The 20,743-nt window shown below is 48.6% G+C and overlaps 1 protein-coding gene across 11 annotated transcripts in view; it reads left to right on the top strand.

Moving 5' to 3' along the window:
* Sh (Potassium voltage-gated channel protein Shaker) overlaps window positions 1-20,743 on the top strand; it is a 130,903-nt gene that overhangs the window by 47,015 nt on the left and 63,145 nt on the right. The window contains exons 1-2 of one of the 11 annotated variants that reach the window (XM_033384392.1): window positions 3,988-4,134; window positions 4,417-4,455. The exons of 3 other annotated variants lie outside the window; for them this stretch is intronic. In XM_033384392.1, the coding sequence (XP_033240283.1) occupies window positions 4,079-4,134; window positions 4,417-4,455 (95 nt within the window). In that variant the 5' untranslated portion in view covers window positions 3,988-4,078. Of the gene's footprint in view, window positions 1-1,933; window positions 2,193-3,987; window positions 4,135-4,416; window positions 4,456-9,118; window positions 10,663-16,708; window positions 16,765-20,743 lie in introns of those variants that run through there. 7 more of the 11 variants (XM_033384394.1, XM_015186215.2, XM_033384393.1 and 4 more) reach the window with 7 other exon arrangements.

Raw genomic sequence — 20,743 nt, forward strand, 5'->3', positions numbered from 1 at the left:
CATCAATTGCAATTCGAGAATGCTCTACAAGGCTGTTAAATCATTCGCCGGCACTAAGTGGTTGGCCAACGCTTCCGACATAATGAACAGATGAAACAACGAGTATACATATTTCGAAGAAGGGCTCCAGACTTATCCAGGCAGGACAATATCTCTGATATCTCTGCTGCGGGCGGGGAAAGGGCATAACAGGTGCATTCGGGATTAAACTGGCTAAAATATGTGTTTCAATGATCCCGCATAAACGTCGTCGCATGCCGTGCTTTGGGTCGTCGCTGGCCGTTGACGTTGCAAGCAATTTGCGAGAAAAACACTTTGCACAACACTCACCCACAGCCAGCCTCCTCCCCCCCACCACACTCACCCACATGCACGATTTTCGGCACTGTTCTGGTTTTCACTTACGTGTTTTTTTGTTGTTTTCTTTTCATTTCGTTTTTTTAATGGATCCATTTCATTTAAGATGTTCTGACAAATGAGAGAGATAGTTTTTAAGTATTAATCGAAATTTCAAAGAAAAGGAATATAGCAAAGAAATCAGGGAAATATTGGGGCAGGGGTATCCTAATTTTGAATGAAGTCGAAGGCCGATCCAAAAGCACTTGCATATCCGCAATGGCTCCGACTCTGTCGAGGCCCGCGCCTAATGATCGGTTACCGAATTTCGGGTGAATGTGGAATCCGGAACAGAGCCGATTGGCGCTGCTGCTGGTGCCTGGCCCCTAGCCGCTGGCCTGCGGTGATGTCCATGTGCCCCCCACGTCAGACCTCGCCTTCGCAGTCGCAGTCGGCGTCGCCAACGTCGCTGTCGCTGTCGCAGGCCTGCGGCGAGCAGAGGAGCGATCTTCAGTAACGCGCACGCCGGTGAGCGCTTCGCTTCGCACTCGTTTCAATCTCACACAGAAAAGGAGGAACGCAAAGGAACGAATCGGACAGAGTGCATTAGCATAAGGTGAGGCATTGCCAGCGAATGCGCTCGCCTGATAGCTGCCTATTTTGTGTGTGTGTGTGTGTGTGCGGGACAAAAACTCTCGCCGAACGAGAAAGGGCATCTGCAATGTAGGCAATGCGCAGAGCGGTTAGTGCATTTCACCTCAGATTCATGCACCTTGGCAGCAGAGCTCCGTGCAGCTTCCTCCCTGCTCCCGAACCTCTCATCCCAGTGCGTATTTCGTGTGTTTCTTTTTTGTTGTTGTGGTGACAAAGATGATTTTGATTGTGGAAACGATGTGAAAAAAGTGTCGCGTTGATGACGTTCTTCGTTCGTTTGCGCATCGGTTCTTACGTTCGCTCTTCCCCGCACTTAATAGAGCAAGGTACATGGTATATTTACGCAAGGTGGGGCACTTTGTCTTGATCGCCAAGTGCAAGGCATGAATCGTGACTGCACTCTATGGACTCTGTGGTGACCTGCTCTCCCTTCCCCTCGAGTGCTCCTTGGCACTGCCCTCACCTTGCATAAATACACCTTGCACTTGCGTGACCAACTGGTGGACATTTCTCTCTTCCACACCCTTCTCTTGCCCGATCTCTCTCCACCCCGCGCTCCCCCACGATCCACCGCGATCATGCTCTCCCTCTGTCCTGAAGCGTAAGTCTCAATAAATGTTCGGTTTTTGAGTGTTGTTGGTTTTGTTTTTTTTTGTGTTGTTTGGTGCCGTTTGGAAAATGTGAAAAATGTGTGCGACAACTGCTCCCCCATACCCCACCAGTCACCCCCCCGCCCCCCCATGCCCGTCGACTCTGTCGCGCTGTCTCGGTCGGCGTCTCGGCTGCTGCTGCTGTCGTGGAAAAAAGCGGCCAGCAGAGTGGCAGCGGGAAAAACAACAAAAAACAAAACTGAAAAATAAATGAAAATTGTCTCGTTTCATTTCTTTTGTCATTTGAATATAAATAAATATATATCTAGATGTCGCTGTCTATGTATATATGTATGCATGTGTGTAGCCGTCTGCTGATGTACATATATGCATATGTGAACCGTTATCTCAGATCTATATAGTGAAACGTTTTATGCCTGTGCCTCGATCTTCGGTGAAAACAGCAAAGGAAAAGAAAAGAGAGTTACAGTGAACACAGGAAAACCCCGTTGATTGTCACCCGTACACGGCGCGAAAAAGTGGAGTAAGTTAATGGATTGCCTGCATGGCCCACATCACGACGACGCACGGCAGCTTAAGCCAAGCGCCCAGGTAAGACCGCACTGCCCCCACCACCCACTGCTGTCCATCGCTCTCACTCGCACTCTTTCACAGTCGCTGCGTCCCACTGCTGCCTCTAGGTATGCCGCCGCTGCTACTGCCACTGCCACTGCCACTGCCACTGCCACTGCTACTGCTACTGCTCTAAGATTCTTCCCATGGAAGGAATGTACTTGTTAAATTGTTAAAAATACTTTTGAAGAAGATATTTCAAGTTGGATCTGGTTTTCGGATTGCAAAGAAGGTAGAGTGTCTCGCCTTTTATATTCCGATGAAGATCTGATCATTCATTCTGTTGGAAATACAATCAAATCCAAGATTCGGTCTATACGATCTATAGAAACTTCATTTCAATTCAAAAAACTCAAAGAAAATCCAACCAAAGACAACACAACTGTACCTACGTATATACATTTTCGTTCAAAGGATAGATAGTTCATTCCTTATGCCAGGGTATCAAGTGCTTCGGTGTCCAAAAGTTAGCCTTTCTTTCTGGGCCTTTCATTTGTTTGCCACACGTTTTTGGGTTTATCTGCGCTTCTGCTAAATCATTGCTTTTCTTTTTTTTGCACGAAAATTTGGTTTTATTATTTTCTAAATATTTACTTTGGAGCGAGAATTTCGCGTTTACGACTAGGCCCCGGAATACACGGCTCCCAGTTGCAGGTGGGGAATGCGGGAACAGGTGCTGGGAGGTGGGTCACAGTTTTGGGGACAGCTCTTTCGTCATTGAATGGTGTCTGGGATGAATGAGTGGCGATTGCCCATTCGATTGATTTGGTAAACAATCGCCATTGATTCGAGGAGCAGTGGCATAATAGTCGTCTGGTTGCATCGGATCAGGATTGATGACGGCTAAGGGAAGCTGATCATCGATCGCATTGCTTGGATATCGACACCGGTGGGTGTCTTTGGCCCCATTTCCCATACACACAGACACACACACCACACATGCACGCCCGTTGCCCCTCTCGTTGTCTTGTTGGGCGACCTTGCCCCGAAACGAAACGAAGTGAGACGCCGCTAAAGAAATGCAGAAGAAGAATAAAAACTATTTATGTTTTTCATTTCATTTTTGCGCCGCTTTATGTTTTGTTTGCTCCCATCGATTGACGTTGCAGCTAATTAACGTGCCCCAAAAGCGCATATGCCCCATGTCCATGGATGGGGGCACGCAAGCGGTGTGCGTCCAGCGGTGCCAGGTGATGATTATTAAGACGGACGGACGACCCTGACAGCGACTTAAAATGCGCTAACAAGCGCGCTCCCGTGTCGCTGGGGTCTTAGCTCTCCCTACGCTCTCATCTCCTCCTTTCTTCTCTCTCTCTGTCTCTCATAATTTCTCTCTCGCTGGGCCCGCTCTGCCGCTCTCCCTCTCTGACTTGGCTCTTTCTTTCTTGCACTGCTTGCTGAAGAGCGATTCTATCAGCTGACGCTCTCCCGTTTCCGGCTTTGGCCAAAGCCAAGGTGCAACCCTTTGAAAATTCAATTAGAACGGGGGGGTGGGAATGGCCAGGGCAGTGGATCGAAGCGTATTATACCCTAGAAAAGAGCATACATTCTGAAGCGATCGAAGAGCTAAGCATTGAGTCTACGAAGGATCTGCAGAACCGATCGCCTTTCTTTCCCAGAGTCCACCCAAAGGGCTTTCCTAAGCCACACACCTGACAAAAGGGTATAAAGACATTGCCACCGTTGATCGAGCAGAATGTGGCTGTGGAGGTGTCCGCTCTCAACGCTGTTGCACTTTTATGTGGCGCGCGCGCCCGTTCACAACGTTAGCAGGCCTATAGGCCGAGTCGAGTTCGTGGGTCGTCGCGTGGGTGCCGTTCAGCTGCAGCGGGCCGAAAAAAACCACAAAACTGGTGTCTGGAATTATGCATGCGGCGTCCAATGTACGCTCGCCAGCAGAGATGCGTCACAAGAAGAAGAGGTATCCGTCCGCTGCTGCTCCAAACCCCCACCCACCCCCTCGGCCCCCTCTCCCCGCCACCAACGGGGCAACGGTTGGCCCGGGGGCGTGGCAGTGATCCATGGATCCCCCAAAACGAAGCGGGACTTGCAGTGATTCTGTGATTTGTATTTCAATGGCTAATTCTTTTTCCTTTGCTTTTATCTAATGGTTTTTTTTTTATAATTTTTTGCCTGTGTGTGGATTTGTGTGTGATTCGGGAAATGTGGAAATATGGAAATATGGATCCGGACTCCATAACAGGCAAAAGCAGTTCGTCATGCAGGACAACTATAGGATGATGTAAATATTAAGCGGAATGCATACAACCCGTCTCAAAGTAGAGCTCTATGTAATTGTAGAAATGCTAATTGTATTACATGCCAGCCCCCTGCCTCATTGCAAATATTGGATGCCCTAAGCTTCCAAAAATATGCTCTTTAAATGTCCTTTCATTACGGACAGAAAATCCTATTTAAAACTCGATTCAGCGGCAGTTTCTGACAGTCTTTCTTGGACACAAAACAAGGCTCAAGAACGCACTGTCTTGAATATATTTCCGCAACAAATTTGGTTAAGAGGACGAAACCCATCTCTGGATTAAACCCAAGCAGGGAAAAGCGTTTCACTATTTGCCTCAGTGTGGAAAGGGGACATTCATTACGTTGATGGATTTCTGTGGCAGTTGCAAGCAGGAGTTGCCGCAGTTGAAGTGCCACAACGGATATGTTAGACGGCACGAAACAGTCCCATCAACTTCTTGTCGCCCCTCATTCTCTATGTTTCTCACTCGTTCTCTCTCCTTCGCTCTGTTGGTGTGTGCCGCACTTTGATTGCCACAACCTTGACGGGAAGCGGAAATATTTGGCCAGCACTTTCGTCTTTGGTTTTCCTTTGTTCGGGGCTTCCTTCAAACCAAAAATTGTTCGCCTTTCTTTTTTGCCCTCTCATTTTTTTTTCGAGGGAATTTTTTTAATTGATTTGCCTTTGTGTTTGTTGTTTTTGTTTTTGTTTGGCGTTGGTGTTGCTGTTGTTGGCTCTCTCGCCTTCACCGTGGCCATGACCAGTTAGCCGCAAAAGCAAACCCCATCCTTTCTCCACCTTTCTGGCCGCTTTCTTTATGGAGCACACACGCACATGGCCTACGTGTGTGTGTATGTGGGGCGGAAAACGCCCCATCAATTTTGTTATTTTTAGCATGCAAATCGTTTTGTCAGCCTTCAAGGCGGCGGCGGCGGCGGTGGGGAAGAGAAGCGTAGAGTGGAGCAGAGGCAGACCTCCAGCTGGCGGACCATATACGATACTCCATTGATGATGAGCTTCTCCTTCAGCCGCATTGCAATCCCCTGCAGTTTTCACTGAGACAAATGTCGGATGGGTGGCCGTGTGGCTGTGGGTGGGACCTCCTCCGCTGGTGGTTTTCGAGTGGTTCCGAATGGTTTATTTGTTTGTTTTCTCGTCCGTCACCATTTGCTGTGGCAACACTGGATGGGAATAAATTTGATCAATACTATTTTTTCGGTGGGCAACAGCCCCGCTGGCCCTTTCCCTTCCCATTCCTCTTCCTACCTTCTTCCCTTCCATTCCCTTCCAGCGCCGCTTGTGCCCATTCTCCTCACGTGCCGTGACTGCTTATTAGCCATGAAGGTTACCAACGCTAGCGTCAGCTGAGCTGAGGCCCATGCCACATGGCCGCATGGCATGCAACCCCTGCATCTTCCACCCTCTCAGTCGTCTCAATTTGCATGGGACAGCAGGCAGTGGGCCACTAACAAAGGAACCACTGGCCATGATCCACGATTCGGTCCAACATTGCGTATGCGTCATATGCTCAATGTTGCCCGACGCCCGACGCCCGATGGCCCAGTCCCCATGCCATGTCATGCCGCCCCCCACCCCGTAGGACCCCCGCCAGTAACAAATTGCACTCGCGCATGCAATTTCATTCAACCCTGTGCCCCTGCCCCTGACGGCTGCCCCCGTCGAGACCCCTAGAAAAAACAGAATATGGAATATGAATTTAAATTGGTTCTGAAATGGCAATCCCATTCTGAATCGGTAAACAAATATCAATGGCTATGGAAGAGGCTATTTATGATAATTTCGAAATCTGAAGCTCAGTCCAAATTAGGAAAGAAATAGAGGCCATCCGAGGATGGAATGGAAAGCATACATCTCCATATGTAAATATTTCCACATCTGAAGCTCAATTGAAGGGATACGCGAGAAAAGGATGTAAAAGGACAGTGACAGAAAAGGATATGATAGAAATAAAAGATTATATACAGTGTGTTTCAGATCATCATCGGCTTTGCAACCATATATGTGCCATAGTTGGGGAATCGAAAGGATACATCTGGGCGTTTCTCATTGCAAACAATTATTAATCAATTACTTATGGGTGAATAGATTGAAGAGAGGAATTATCTGATTGTATCTCCCACCTCCAGCCTCTGTCCCTAGCAAGAGAGAGGACTCGGCTCTGCTAGCAGTGGCGTCGCTTGGCGTCGCGTCGCTACCGATGCATACATTAACATTAATCGCTCCCTCTCTTTCTGTCGGGGAAACTGTTACGAAACCGTGGCTGAAGAGGTGGTGGGAGGGGGGAGGGGGGGAGGTCGAACGAGCAAAACAAACTACGAAAATGAGGAACACCGACCGTTGCCCGACAGCGAGCCGACAGCCGACGAAGCCCGAACACCGAAATCGAATTGAAATGTTTCCACTCACATTTGCACTCACTCACTCGTTCACACACGGCCCCCCGTGCCCCCCCTCTCAGTCGCCATTCGGTCAGGCTAACCGTCTCATAAAGTTGCACGAAAACCGTGCTGCACACACCATTTGGTGGCTAACAGTGGTGGCTAATATATATCTTTCTGCTATATTGAACCGATCTCCGTAGAGGACAAAAGACGATCCATTCTGAGCATTCATTTAGTTTTTTTCTTATATTTCATCCTTCTGGGTCTCAGTGAAATGCTTGAAGAAGGAACATATAAAACATCTACCTAAATAATACAAAAATTCCTTGAGATTTTACCCATCTAATCAATGATTTCAATATCAAGGATCTTCCAATATTCCCTCCCTTTTTTCGGGTTAAACGTATCGTTTAAGCCGCTCTTGGGCGCTCAATAAATCTTGCCATCTACCCACTCACGTTGAGTCGGCGTTGACTTTAACCGAACTCAGCCACGGCTCTCACTCAATGCCTCGTGCACCCCTCAACCCCCCTCTCCAGCCCATTCTCACTCAACCAACCGCTCTCTGGCATCCCAGCGAACTCGCTGACTCTTTCATACACTTACACTTGAAGTTCACGAGCTTTTGGCCTGTGGTTGGGTTCGGCTTTTTGGTTTTTCACTCGAGTTAAGGATGTGTGTGTGTGTGCGAGTGTGTGTGTGTGTGCAGTACAACATTTAGTTAAGTTAAGCGCTGAAGTGAACTCAACTGAACCGAAAACTGGCCCGAAATTGAAACGATGAAACGATGAGGAATCGTTGCCCCGTATGCCCCGTGTGTGTGTGCTTGTATGTGTGTGTGTGTGATTGAGTCCAAGTGTGTGTTGGTATGATTCAAGTGCTGCCTGACTTAGATTTCTGGCCGATTGTTTGACATTTTTCTTCTTTTCTTTGTTGTTTTTTTTTTTTTTTTTTTGGTGAAGAAGTCGCCATGCCGCTGCCTGCCACTGCCACTGCCACTGCTGCTGCTGCTGCTGCTGCTGCCACTGCCGCTGGTACTGCTGCTGGTGCTCCTGCTGGTGCTTCTGGTTCGGCGAATAGTTTGTTCCGGCCAGCCAAGCCAGGAAGCCAGTTAACAGAGCCACTCTCTCCCTCTCTCTTTCTATCGCACGCTCTCTCTGTCTGTATTTCTGACTGTGTCTGTGTGTGTCAGTGTGTTTGTGTGCGTGTGGCAACTTCGTTGTTGGTGCTAGTGATGGTGCTGCCACTGCGGCTCTGTTTGGCTCCGGGCATTGTCAACAACGCGGCACAAAGTTCATACAATTGTGACACGCGGCGCGTTAAGCACGTGGCTCTGACTGATAACAGGAGACCAGACCCGTGTCTTCGAGGCATTGATAGAAATAACCATTCAAAGGGTGCCCCACTCTGACTTAGACTTGCAGGAAAACTCGTAAATGTGACCGGAAATGGTTGCACATTAGACGTTGCACGGTACTAGAGAGACAGAAAGAGAGAGAGAGAGGGAGGGAGCAGTGGCAGTGGCAGCAAACGGTGCAACGCCTTGGATAATTATGAATAATCTACATTTTTGTTTTTGTTGATGTCCAACGCCTCGAAGTAGGCAACAATTTTGCAGTGACAAAAGTGCGTGCCCCTCCAATAATCAGTTCAGTTCAAATTTTTTGTTCGAGTGCCCCGCAGAGTGCGAATCGTGTGACACAGACAGTGGCACAGGCCCCGGGCAGTGCAGTGCATTCAACTCGGATTCAAAATTGGAATTAGTCCAGCAAAAATGAATATGAATACTATATGAATACACACATGCTGGCGCAAATGTGATTGTGAATGTGAATACATACAACTTTTGGTGTGGATTGCAAATAATTAAACAGAGGAAAAGATTGGTTAGCTTCGGAGACCGAAGACCTGAATACCCTTGCCGATTCGTTCGTTGTAGAGTCAGAATTAAAAAGATTAAATATATTAAACAAGAAAAAACATAACAATTTGTCTGTTAAACAGTTAGACAGGTTTTCCAATCTTCAGGCGGTGGGAGAAGTACTTGTTTCAAGGACTCAATAAACACGGGCATGGCTCTATCGACACCAGCCGATAGGAGATGCCCGCTTCTGTGGAACCCTCTGCAAGGGTCAAATTTTATTAGAAAAGTGTCCGAAAAGTAACAAAAATAAATAAGCAACATATTAGTAAATGCAACATGCCACAATTTTACACTAATCGCTTGCTAAAAAATACAGGAAAATAGTAAAAAAAAACAAAACTCGAACTCCGAAAAAGAAAACTCAAGTGAAATGAAGGTGAATCCAAAATTGAAGTAATTTGAAGGTGCAAAACTCTCTGTGGCACAACGAAAGACAATGAGTAGCAGCAATGGCAATGGCAACAGTGCCCCCAGCAATGAACAGCAGCAGCAGCATCAGGCAGGAGCAGCAGGTCCAGGAGCGGCAGCAACATCGGGACCTGAGGGAGTGGCAGGTGGTGGCTTTTCGACGCGACCTGCCACGGCGCCGGCACGCACCACCGATCCGAGCAACAACAACAATAACAATAACAACAACAACAACAACAACAACAATAGCACCACCACCAGCAGCAGCACCAGCTATAGGGTGAATCTGAGCAACATTAACAACAACAGCAGCAACAGCAACAGCAACAACAATACCAGCAGTCGGCAGGCCAGCAACAACAATCACAATGAGAGCAGCACGGGGCTGGTGGTCAACACTGGTGCCACAACAGCAACACCTGCTGCAACGGCAACTGCAACGGCAACGGCAACGGGAAATGCAACTGCCACTGCCACAAGCAGCAGCAACAACAACCACATCTATGTGAATCCCCACAGCTACGACAGCAGCACCACTGGCAGCGCGAGTGGCTCCACGGCGGTGATGCTGCCACTGCCACAGCCACAGCCTTTGCCACTGCCCTTGCCACTGAGCAATCCTTTGAGCCTGCAACTGCCACTGCCACCAGGAGGAGGAGACAGAGACAACCATCTGCTGCAGCAGCAGCAGCTCAACACGGGAGCCATCAGTCGAACGGGCACTTCCACCTCGACGACGCTGAGCACTCTGAACACATATCTATTCCCCTGTGGCGCCTCGGACTCGGCGGGCACCCTGGGCGGCGGCAGCTGCGATCTGGACAGCAATTTCAGCCAGATGGTCAATGGAGCCGGCAGCAGCGAGGCGGGCAGCAGCTTCAGCCAGAGCACGGCCCCCGCCGGCCTGGGGATGGGACTGGGCGTGCAGCTGGGCCTGGGCTTCATCAGCGGCAGGCGGCGCATCCGGCGTCTGTTCGGCGTGGCAGAGCCCAACCTGGGGACAAACGGCGGGGGAGCGGGAGCCAATCCCTACGCGGCGGCAACGCTGCGGCGCCGCAGCTCACAGCTGGGGCAGTTCGGCAAGCGGCGGGAACGGGAGCGCGAGCGAGAGCTGGAGGAGATCGAGCAGCAGCAGCGCATTGCCACGGTGGCCTCTGCCAATGCGGCGTTCCTCGAGCGACGCGAGATGCAGCTCCAGCAGCAGCAGCAGCAACAGCAACATTTGCAACATCAGCAGCAGCAGCAGTATCTGCCACAGCAGCAGCCGCAGCAGCAGCAGCAGCAGATTCAGTTCATGTTCAATCCAATGCTGCAGGAGCCGCAGAAGAAGAAAAAGAAAAAACCACCGGGTCCGCCGGCCCAAGCCCGGCAGCAGTCATCGCGCACCATGGACGATCCGATGATGAATCGGCCGCGCAAGGGCACGCCCGCCAAGAAGGACAAGAAGGCCGCCCCGGAGAATCCCTATGAGAAGTACCCCCAAATCACAATCCAAAATCAAATCAAAATCAAAATCAGAGCAAGCCAAAGCACAAGCAAACCGCTCTTTAGCCACTTAAGCCACTTAGCCTCAAAGCCAACAGCAAAAAGAAAATTATGAAAATTATAAAAAAAATCAATAGAAGCAGCCGATGAAGACGATGCTTTTTACCAATTTTCATTTTTAATTTAAGCGCTTTCAAAAAATTTTGCTTTGAATATTAGTTTATGTTGTAACGATTTGAATAAAACGTTGATGAATATACATATGAATACGTTTTTGAGTAATGCTTCGCTTTTTCGCTTTTCCAATGCTTCTAGCGGCTTGTTGAATACCCTGCGATTACCATGCCTCACCTCACCTCCCCTCACCACAGCTCAACTCATCTTATTCCATTCTCACCTTCCCTAAAGCACCCATGAATCTATTTATCTATCTATCGACCTTATGACCTTATCTATGCGTATGCGTATGCGTAATGCCCGAAGCAACTTTGCCCTGGGGTCAGGAGCCAAGTCGCCGCCAAGTCAATGCCCCAGCAGGCGGCAGAGAACGCAGCCGTAAACGAATCCCGAATCTATTCTCGAATAGGAATCAACAGACAGCAGACGGCGCCAGGCTCCAGCTCTGCTGAGCTCCACGCCAAAAAAACACTGGAAAAACATTCGCTTGGCCGCACCGAAGCTTTGAATACCTTTCCTTGGAATCAGAGTGGTTTCGTCTGGGATATCGATTGCGTTTCAAAGTATCATCTTATAGGGAATTATTTGGGGTAAGAATGGATCTTAAATCTTCTCTCTTCATTCATTCCTCGGCATTCCTCCAAGTGTTGTTACCCTCTGGGGAAAGGGTATCATCGAGGGATGGGTTGACAATTGGCGGAGGATGGTTGGAGGAAGTGTAAAAATAAATGTGCGTCTAACTGGAGCCAGCATAAGTCAGTCCTCCGAAACTGATGCCGTTTGCTACTGTCTCCTGTTTCTGTCGCTAATCCTGCCTCTGGCTCTGGCTCTCTCCCTTTGCCCTTTCCTTCTCCCGCCTCATTACGTATACGCCACCGACTACACAAAGAGACTAAAAAACGAAAGATAAATCGGAACGGGGGCACACCACACCGACCTCCCGAAATCAAAGCTAACTTTCTATTCTTTCAGAGATGTTTATGGGATGTTGCTGCTCTCTGCTCCTATTCTCTGACTCTGGTTCTGGCATATATTTAACGCTTTTATGTAATGCTCTCTGTGCAGAATGCAGGGTGGGCAGGGGGGGGGATCTAAATGTCGCAGGGAAATTGCTTTAATGTGGCTTGCGTGTCCGGGGCTGCGCCCTTTGTTGCTGTTGCTGCTTGTTCTTTTCTGTGCTTTTCCGTGCTTTTCCACGTGTTTCTGTTGTTTTTATTTTTTTGTTTTTTGAGGAATTTATGTCAATGCCACAAACGACAAACAACAAACAGCAAACAAAAGAGAGGGAAAGGAAGAGAAAGAAAGGGAGATACATAGGAGGAAAGCTAGAGGTAGAGGTACAGGCCGTAGTACTCCCTTTTCTTGGGCACAAAAAGCATTACTCTGCAGTTTTGAGTTAATTGGCAACAGTCATACCCAGTCAGCCAGCCAACCACCCACAACCCCCACCCACGGAGTGGCCAACACGTGGGCGACACAGAGAGAGAGACAGAGAGAGAGAGGGAGAGGGAGAGAAAGAGAGTGGGAGAAAGGGAACACGCGACGCCATGGCTGCGACATGTAGCCGCCATTTAAATTGCCCGGCAGAGTCGACCTCGCCACACAGCACTCACTCCCCCAACCCGCCACCTTCTACACACTCCCGCCCCCCCTCCCCCTCGTTCGACGAACACTTACCCCTAAAACATCACCGCCCCATCCCCCTGGCAAGAGGCAGACCCGGAATGAGACATGTTGCCCTTGATTTGTGTGCACGGCATGTGGCGGCGTGTTGACTATTTGCATTGCATGCCATGTCTCTCTCTCTCTCCCTCGCTCTCCCTCGCTCTCTCTCTCTCTCTCTCTCTCTTGTGTTTGTGCGTCCAATAATTTCGTAACATGGCCTTTGTGGCGATCTTTGCACAGCGATAAGCCCCCCGCCGCCAAACAGCGGCAAAAAGGAGCAGAATAAAGCGGCATGGAGTGGCATGGAGGGGGGAAAAACTCATTGAGTCGGCCACTCGCAACATTTTTTTGCTTTATCCTACCGGGTATTGCCCTTCTTTCGAAGAGCCTTGCCCTGACTGAAGCTACTCCGCAGGTCTATACCGAAATCTGGACATACTCGTAGATCCCCACGCCACACGAATCACATTTGCAGGTTCTATTAACAAAATTAACTTCGGATTCCGTTGCCCCTGCTGGCTTTGAAGTGTATTCAATGCCTCGTCCAAAGCAAACAGATTTTCCTCTGCGTTTTTTTGTGTATTTGCCGTCGAGGAAGTGTAAAGGCCTTTGGCGAGGACAAAACAATTCGTAGCTCGAATGCATTTGCCCAACGATACTTATTGGCTTTCCTCTCTCCCTATCTCCCTCTCTTTTGTGTGTGTTTTTGGGCCCAGTGCCAAATGATTTGCTATGGAAATTCTATGGAAATTGTTGCTATTGTCGCGAAAATTTTTTGCCTAATGCCCGGCAATTATTAATTATTTAATGTCATCCAGCTCAATGTGCCACCGAAAGCAACACGCCTACGTAGCACTTACGCTCCCTATTAGGCCCTCTTTACCCTCTTTTAGCTTTTCTTCCGGGAAACTCTCATTCTGGCCATCGAGAAGTATGGAAATACATATCTTTGCAGTTTCTGTTCAAAACTTTATTTGACTTCCCTTTGGTTGTGATAATTTCATGGAAATAGTACACGCCACAGTGCCCTGCCGACCCTCCCGTTCCCCTCTCCACGTTAATTGTCTGCCGCAGGACCTTTTCCGGCGACCAACTTGCGAGCGCTAAAAAGTATGCTATGGAAACTATTGTTCGCTTAAGTTTGTGTGTGTGTGCGTGTGTGTGTGTGAGTGTTTGTGGCACAACTTTGGCTCAAGGGCCAGCAATTAGTCGACACCCTGCTCCAGCCGCAGCCGCAGCCGCAGCCCCTGCCCCATGCCCCATGCCCCATTCCCCCACTCGCCCCCGCTGCAGGCGCTGTGGCAGGTACAACCTTGAACTCGCCGGCAAATCGAAGCACGAAACGAGCACAAAGCGAATGAAAGTAAAAGTTGCACGTGCTGCTGCTGCTGCTGCTACTGCTGATGTTGCCTGCCACTTGCGGCAGCTGCATGAATAATGTGAATGCACCACCAGCTCATCGCCGCCTTCCCTCCAAAGTCCCTCTCCAGCTCGTCCCCTACCCCGTGTGAAGGTCGGAGCGGTGCAGCGCGGAGTCAAAGACGACTGCAGGCCACAGGAATCCATTAGGCCAGGCCGGGACCCAGAGCTCAGCTGATGAGCCTGCCGCCGTCTGCCTGCTGACGTCATCGGCCCACCCGTCCCCACCTGCCGACACCTGGAGTCGCACGTCTGCCCCAATCAAAGTCTTTCGCTTTGGCTTTGTCTTTGTCTTTGGCCTACCGGCATTTATTTATTTATTGAGCGCTGCGACAAAAATGTTCTACGAAAGAACTTGCCCCTTCCCACAGTGCGGGCGTCTGTGTGTGACGACGACGACGTCAGCAGCGATTTATTTAGCGACAGTTTGTCGTTCATCTTTTTTTTATGGCCACTGCCACACACTGCCCCTGCGACTGATGTTGCTGCTGTCATTTATTTTGCCGTCATAAACTTTCAATGGAATCACGCAAGCCAAGTTTTCATGCCCCACTTGCCTCCCGCTGCCTGCCGCCCGCTGATTTCTTTTATTATTTCGCATATGACAACAGTCATTGGCTTCTTCCAAAAAATGTGACAACGACAGCAGCACCAGCAATTGTTGGAGACTTCCCCAGTGGGGCAGCACGCATTACCGCCTCCACGACTCCCTTACGCCTCCACTCCTCTGCAGCCTTCTTCTTTTCTCCTATTTGGCTCCGCTTGGGTTTTCAGGCAAGCACTTTCCTTATTTTGTGAGAAAATAGAGCCAAAAGGCAAACAATAAGCAAATCAACTAAAGGGAAAACAACAAAAACAACAACAGCGGCAGCAGAAATACTGAAAGAAAATTATTGGTTATAGAACAAGAGAAAAGGCTTCGATCCATGGGACTCGAAGCACTGGATACCCTTGCCGCTTGATACTTGTGGCAGACAAAGGTCCAATGGATTGGTTCTTGGAAATGGATATTATATATATAGGTAGGGGTATCGTCTATTGGTAAATAGATTATATACATATTTGTAGAGAGCTTAGCCAAACTAAGAGCCAGACTCCATATCCATATTTCCTCTTGTGTTTCTGGGTACTATGAACACCTGGATCTTAAAGCCATTAGGAGTGGCCGCATCTATCGTATCGCATGCCAGAAATACGCAATTCTTTAATACTTTACCTCCTTAAAGAGGGCTTGGCTCCGATCGGACCAGATATCCTCAGATACATCTACAAAATAGGTATTTTCTAGTCCAAATATTGCACTTTGGCGTTGTTTTTCTCAAGTTTTTCAAGCTTTCTCTCTCGCTCTCTCTCTGTGTGTGTGTGTGTGTGTGTTGTGGCCCTTCTCTTCGTATAAATAACATTTTTGTCAAGTGGCTTGTATGACAAAGTGTCAGCCATAAGTGTAGGACTTGCACACACACCCATACTCGAATGTATGTATATATATACATATATATAGGACTAGGCCTATTGGGCACTCGAGTGGCTGCAATTGCTGATGTGGCTGCTGCTGCTGCTGCTGCTGTTCAAACGCCAAATGGCAAACAACAAGCAGTGGCAACAACACTTGCAACAGCTGCTGCCACTGCTGCAGTCATCGTTGGCGTCGCTGTTTTTGGTGCCGCCTCTGCCTAATTGTTGTTGCTGCGTCGTAAGCCGACGACGCCTTTCGCCAGTTGGATGCCACCCCCACCCCATCCCATGCCCGCATAGCTGGCGTCTGCGTTGCCCTTTTCTTTCACTCTCTCTCTCTTCATACCCTTGGAGAAAGTACGATCGACTTTAGGTAGACAACAAAAGGAGTAAGTACACATCTCCGAATCTCTCTCTTCCTCTAAAGATAAACCGGATAATCTTTGTACTAGTAAATACACATGGACATCTGCCAGGGTATCCAATGCTTCGCTACCTGATGTTGTCCCTTCTTTGTGGCTTGTTTTTGCTGTAATTTTTTGGAATTTTTACTGGCACTTCTCTCAGTGTTGTTGCTGTACAACTGCTGCTGCTGCTGCTGCTGCTGTGGCGACAAACATTTTTGTTTGTGTCCTTTATGTGTCGCGTTGCCGATGCCGATGCCGCTGCCACTGCCGCTGCTATTGCTGCCTGCCTGCCTGGCTGACATTTTCTTTTTTGTCTGCCATTTGTTTTTCCTTTCCATACATTTTTCGGCAGTCAGGCACAACATTTTCGGCTGTGGGTCTTTCTGGGTTTGTCTGAGTTTTCGGTTTTGTCAGTTTTTCGGTTCTGCGGCCTGATGTTGCTGCCGTCCACGTTGCAGTTGCACTCGGCGCGGAAAGCGGAAGCGTTGCTGGCTCCTCGCTCCATGCGGACCTCAATCAAGTCCTGCGGCATCAAAGTTTCGCCCCATCGTCGTTGTCATCGCCATCGTCCCTGCCGCAGTGGTCCGGTCCATTGTTCCGGTTGCCTCTCCGTGCTATCGTCGGCCTGATCCTCGCCCGATCCAGAATTGAATATCCAGGGTTCAGTTCTCCGAATCCCTGGGATCCGTGAGTGCGTGCTCGTGTGTTTGGGGCCATCCGCAGCATGGCCGCCGCCGCCGCCGCAGCTGCAGTGCCGTGCAAAACGCATTCTGGCTGGCCAGTGGATTGCCGAGCTCTTTTTGTTCAAGTTTTCTACATTTTTTTCACGTGAGTTGTGTTCTGTGAAGTGGAGTTGCACCATCAGCATTAGCAGCAGCAGCAGGAGCAGCAGCAGAAGGAGCAGCGGGAGAAGTCCCCACAGCAGGATGTTCATCTATGGGGCCATCGTTGATGAGCTGGATAAAATGTAAATATGCCGGTTCGCTTCGGTTCGCATTCGCATTGATTTCTGCTTTTGTTTTTTGCTGATTTTGACCCCAAAAAAGAGCATCAGATATAATTGAAATATTAAAAATGCATCCACTGGCAGGCGAAATCCGAAAGCCGGAAAACGAAAGGAGCGGAAAAACAAACGCACATTCAATTATGCAAAATTCTGTCAAAATGTTGCTCTCTCTCTCTCGCTTTCATTTCTGATTCATTTCTCTTTTGGTTTTTTGGGTTTCTGTGTATTGGGGGAAAATCAATTGATACGCAAATCACGTCCACAATCCGCTCTTCCGCTCTCCACTCTCCACTTCCCCCGTGTGACATCGTTGTGTGCTGACCCCAGCCGAAAATAAACTCCATTGACCGTTTGGCACTCGACTGCGACTTTTGCTTGCCTCCGAGAATGCGGCAACTCCGTCTCCTTGCCCCAGAAGAAGTGGGGTCGCCACCTGGATGGGAGTCGTTGTAGTCGTCACATCGAGTGGCATACACTGAGCGAAACTCGGCGGTCATTGGGACTCATTTATACACCGTAGGGTAGAAAAATGTAGAAAAATATATAATGTCTATAAGATATGGGGGCGTGGTATTTTACTATTGAAATCTTTTCATCAATTCATATTAATAGTGATCTATAGATTATATAGATAGAACGATCGTACTTTGTTGACTTCCGTCCGGCAATAATAATCTAGAATAATTTATAAGAATCTATCTGGCATTTATTCTCTCATCTATTCATCCAGAGAGAATATCCATTCACAAATATATCTATTTCTTATATGTACGCCTCTCTGTATGCCTCTCTGCGCTTGCCTATTCGTCCATGTAGGAAAATCCATGATCCAGGAAAATATATCTATATTTTGATCTATTGGTACAATATTCTTTTCTATCTACAATCTGTTCTAACTATCGTCTATAGATTGTTGTTAAATGCTCGTCTATATACACATCAATTTATCGATTAAGCACATTGCTCTCCCATATAATTCACATGGTTGTATTTTACGTTTTGCGTGTTTCTATCGATGAGTCCCATAAGTCCTGCCGATAAAACGATAACTGCTTGTTTCGTTGAAGTTTCTCTCTGATTGATGAAAACATTTCAGTGCTTCTTCCACTTCTACTTTCATTCCACTTTCTTTTATTCCTCATCTTATTGTTCCGTTGTTCGTTTACTATACTTGTCTATCGATCTCTTTATTTACCTCCTGATTTTCTGCCATAGGACTTTCTATTCGTCTTCTGCGTGAAGCTTCCCCATCTTTGTCCTTGCTTGAGACGTCGCTTCTTCGAGGCGCTATAACTTACACCCGTGTCCGTGTCCGTGTGATGGGGACTCCCCACTGCGCCTATTCCTCTGTCTGTCGTTCGTCATCCCCTTCCGTTTCGATTCAGCTCGTTCCTCAGTTGATTTGGCCTCTCATTTGTTGTCTGTTTGTTGTCTGGCGCGCTTTGCCACACCACACACCGTACCCACACCCACCAGTCCAAGCTGTCCAGCCACCCATCCGCCCAACTCCTTTTGGATATGGCTTGCATTTTTGCCTAAGCCTCAAGACGGGGTCTAAACGGGCCAGGCCATATCTTTCAGTGGCGGAATGTGGCACAGCAGTTGGCTATAATTATGCACACGTCTCTTGCTGTCTCTTTCCTTCTCTCTTCCTAGCTGTCTCCTTCTGTGTCTCTGTAAATTGTGTAACCAACAGACAGACAGACAGACAGGCAGGCAGGCAGACAGACATACAGACAATAAAAGTAAAAGTAACTGAAATTCGAACCACTTTCTGTACCCCGATTGTACCGTCTTTTGCCACAAAAAAAAAAACACGTGGCAAGCATAAGTTGTTTGCAAAGGGGGGGTCTGACAGGTGGCAGCAGCCCAACGACGCGGGGTACCAAGGTGGGTGGGGGCTGAGGGAGGATGGTGTGGCGCCAAAGAAACGTTTAACGTTTTAGTTTCATTCTCATTTTCGCCTTCCCTTTTTCTCATTCCCATTGCCCATTCTCGATTCTCGTTGCATTCATTTGCATTGCCTGCCACCAGGAGTCCTTCTACCGTTTTAGTAATCAATTTGTTGTTCTTGTTCTTGTTGCACCCAAATGCTGTCGCTATCGATATGTCTCTCTGTCCAACTGTGTCTGGGTGTCTGTGTGTCTGTGTCCGTATGTATATGTGTGTGTGTCTCTGTGTGTGTGTGTGTGCGTGGCAGTCTCTGGGTCTATTCTGGCAAAAATGTTCCATCGAGACTGGCAGTTGCATAAACGCCGCACGCGGACGCGGAACGAGCCGGGAAATCGTATTAAAACTTAATTTTCCTCCTCTTCGATTCACAATCCAACAATTACATAAATCCTCTCCAGAGGCAGGCTGCCAGAGCACCAGCCAACAGCCACCAGCTAGCAGCTAGACAGCCAGCCAGCCAGCCACCAGCTATCAGCCACAGCAGCTTCTGCAGGCGGCGCAGTACGGCAGAGAATGAAATGGAATCCGATTCATGAGTCTGCCAGGCGGCACACACTCTCGTTTACTCGTGTGCTCTGCATCTCGCCTCCCCGCCATCCCAGCACCCCTCGAAACCCGCCCTCTCCAGCATCTGCAGCGGCACACACTCTCTGAAACGCGTAGCCCAAGTACTGGCCAAATGAGGCAGCATCTGAATAGCACTGATGCTGTCCACCACTCTTCTTCCGCTGGAAAGGAAAGAAAGGTTCCATTCGATCAGTTTTTGCATCGGTGAAATGCGTTGCTGAATTGTTGAAGGTGTTTATGGTTTATAGGATTTCGTCCGTAGTTTTGGAAAGCAGAGCTTCGGGCACAAGTACCCAATAAAACTCCTCGATTAAATCGAAAGCAACGACTCGAGTGGGATTTCAAACATTAAAATGAGATTAAAATGTGATTTGTTTTTCTAAGTGCAGACATTTGCCCTTTGCGACACTTCATTCGAATTAGGCCATTCGCTTATGGGAAACTTAATACACCGAACCAATGCCATTTCCGTAATTCGAGATATATGGCGGACTGCCCATAAAACGTTTCGGTAGCGTAAGCACGTTTTACGCACTCATTCACACGCTGTGTTGTGCCCCGCGCTCTCTTTTGCTCATTCTCTTGGACTCGTCGTCTCGCTCTCTGTCTCTCGTTTAGCCAGTACCTAATCCATCCATCAGCCATATCAGCAGTCTGTCTCGCTCTGACTCGTGTGTGCGTGTTCGCTCTCGTTTTGGCGCCTCTCCCGCCCACCCCAGCCGCACGCCTGTGCTCCATTAGTGCGAGTGCTCGTGTTTGACGCTGTTCTCACGTGTCTAGAGTGGCGTGCTCTCGCTCTCTTTCAAGCAGTGCCTTTTCAAGCAGTCCCGTAGCAGTCCCCGCAGCATCGCAGCAGCATCGCAGCAGCACAAAACACAGAGATTCCGAGCTAACGGGAAACGTTTTGGCAAAATGTGAAACACGAAGAAATGTTTGTGATTGCTTCTGCTGTGCTTCTGCTTCTTCTTTGATTTGGGGCTGCTGCTGCTGCTGTTGTTCGTTTCGTTTCGTTGTTCGCATCATCCGCTGCTCGTAGTATTGTTGTCCCACCGCGCTGCGCTCACTTTCGTTGTTGTTTGCCTCTTGGAGCGTCGCGTCGCTTGTCGCCTGTCGCCTGTCACCGTTTCTGTCACTGACTTGTGTCGTGTGCCATTACCGTTTACCGTTTACCGCTTGCCGTTAGTCGATTGCCGTTTACCGTTTACCATTCGCAGAAGTTCGCTGTTCACCGATATCCGTTATCCTTTATTGTTGTCTCCATCTCTGTCTCTTTGCCCATTGTTTTGGTTGTTGTTATTGTTGTTGTTGTTTTGCCAATTGATACATTTTAGAGTTTCCGGCAATTCCGTTACGGCTCTTCCTTCTCCTTCTTCGTCGCCACATCCTCCTCTTCTATGATTGTCTGCCGCTGACCTGCGCG

Source organism: Drosophila pseudoobscura, chromosome X (genome assembly GCF_009870125.1).
Source record: "Drosophila pseudoobscura strain MV-25-SWS-2005 chromosome X, UCI_Dpse_MV25, whole genome shotgun sequence".
Classification (NCBI taxonomy): Eukaryota; Metazoa; Arthropoda; class Insecta; order Diptera; family Drosophilidae; genus Drosophila; species Drosophila pseudoobscura.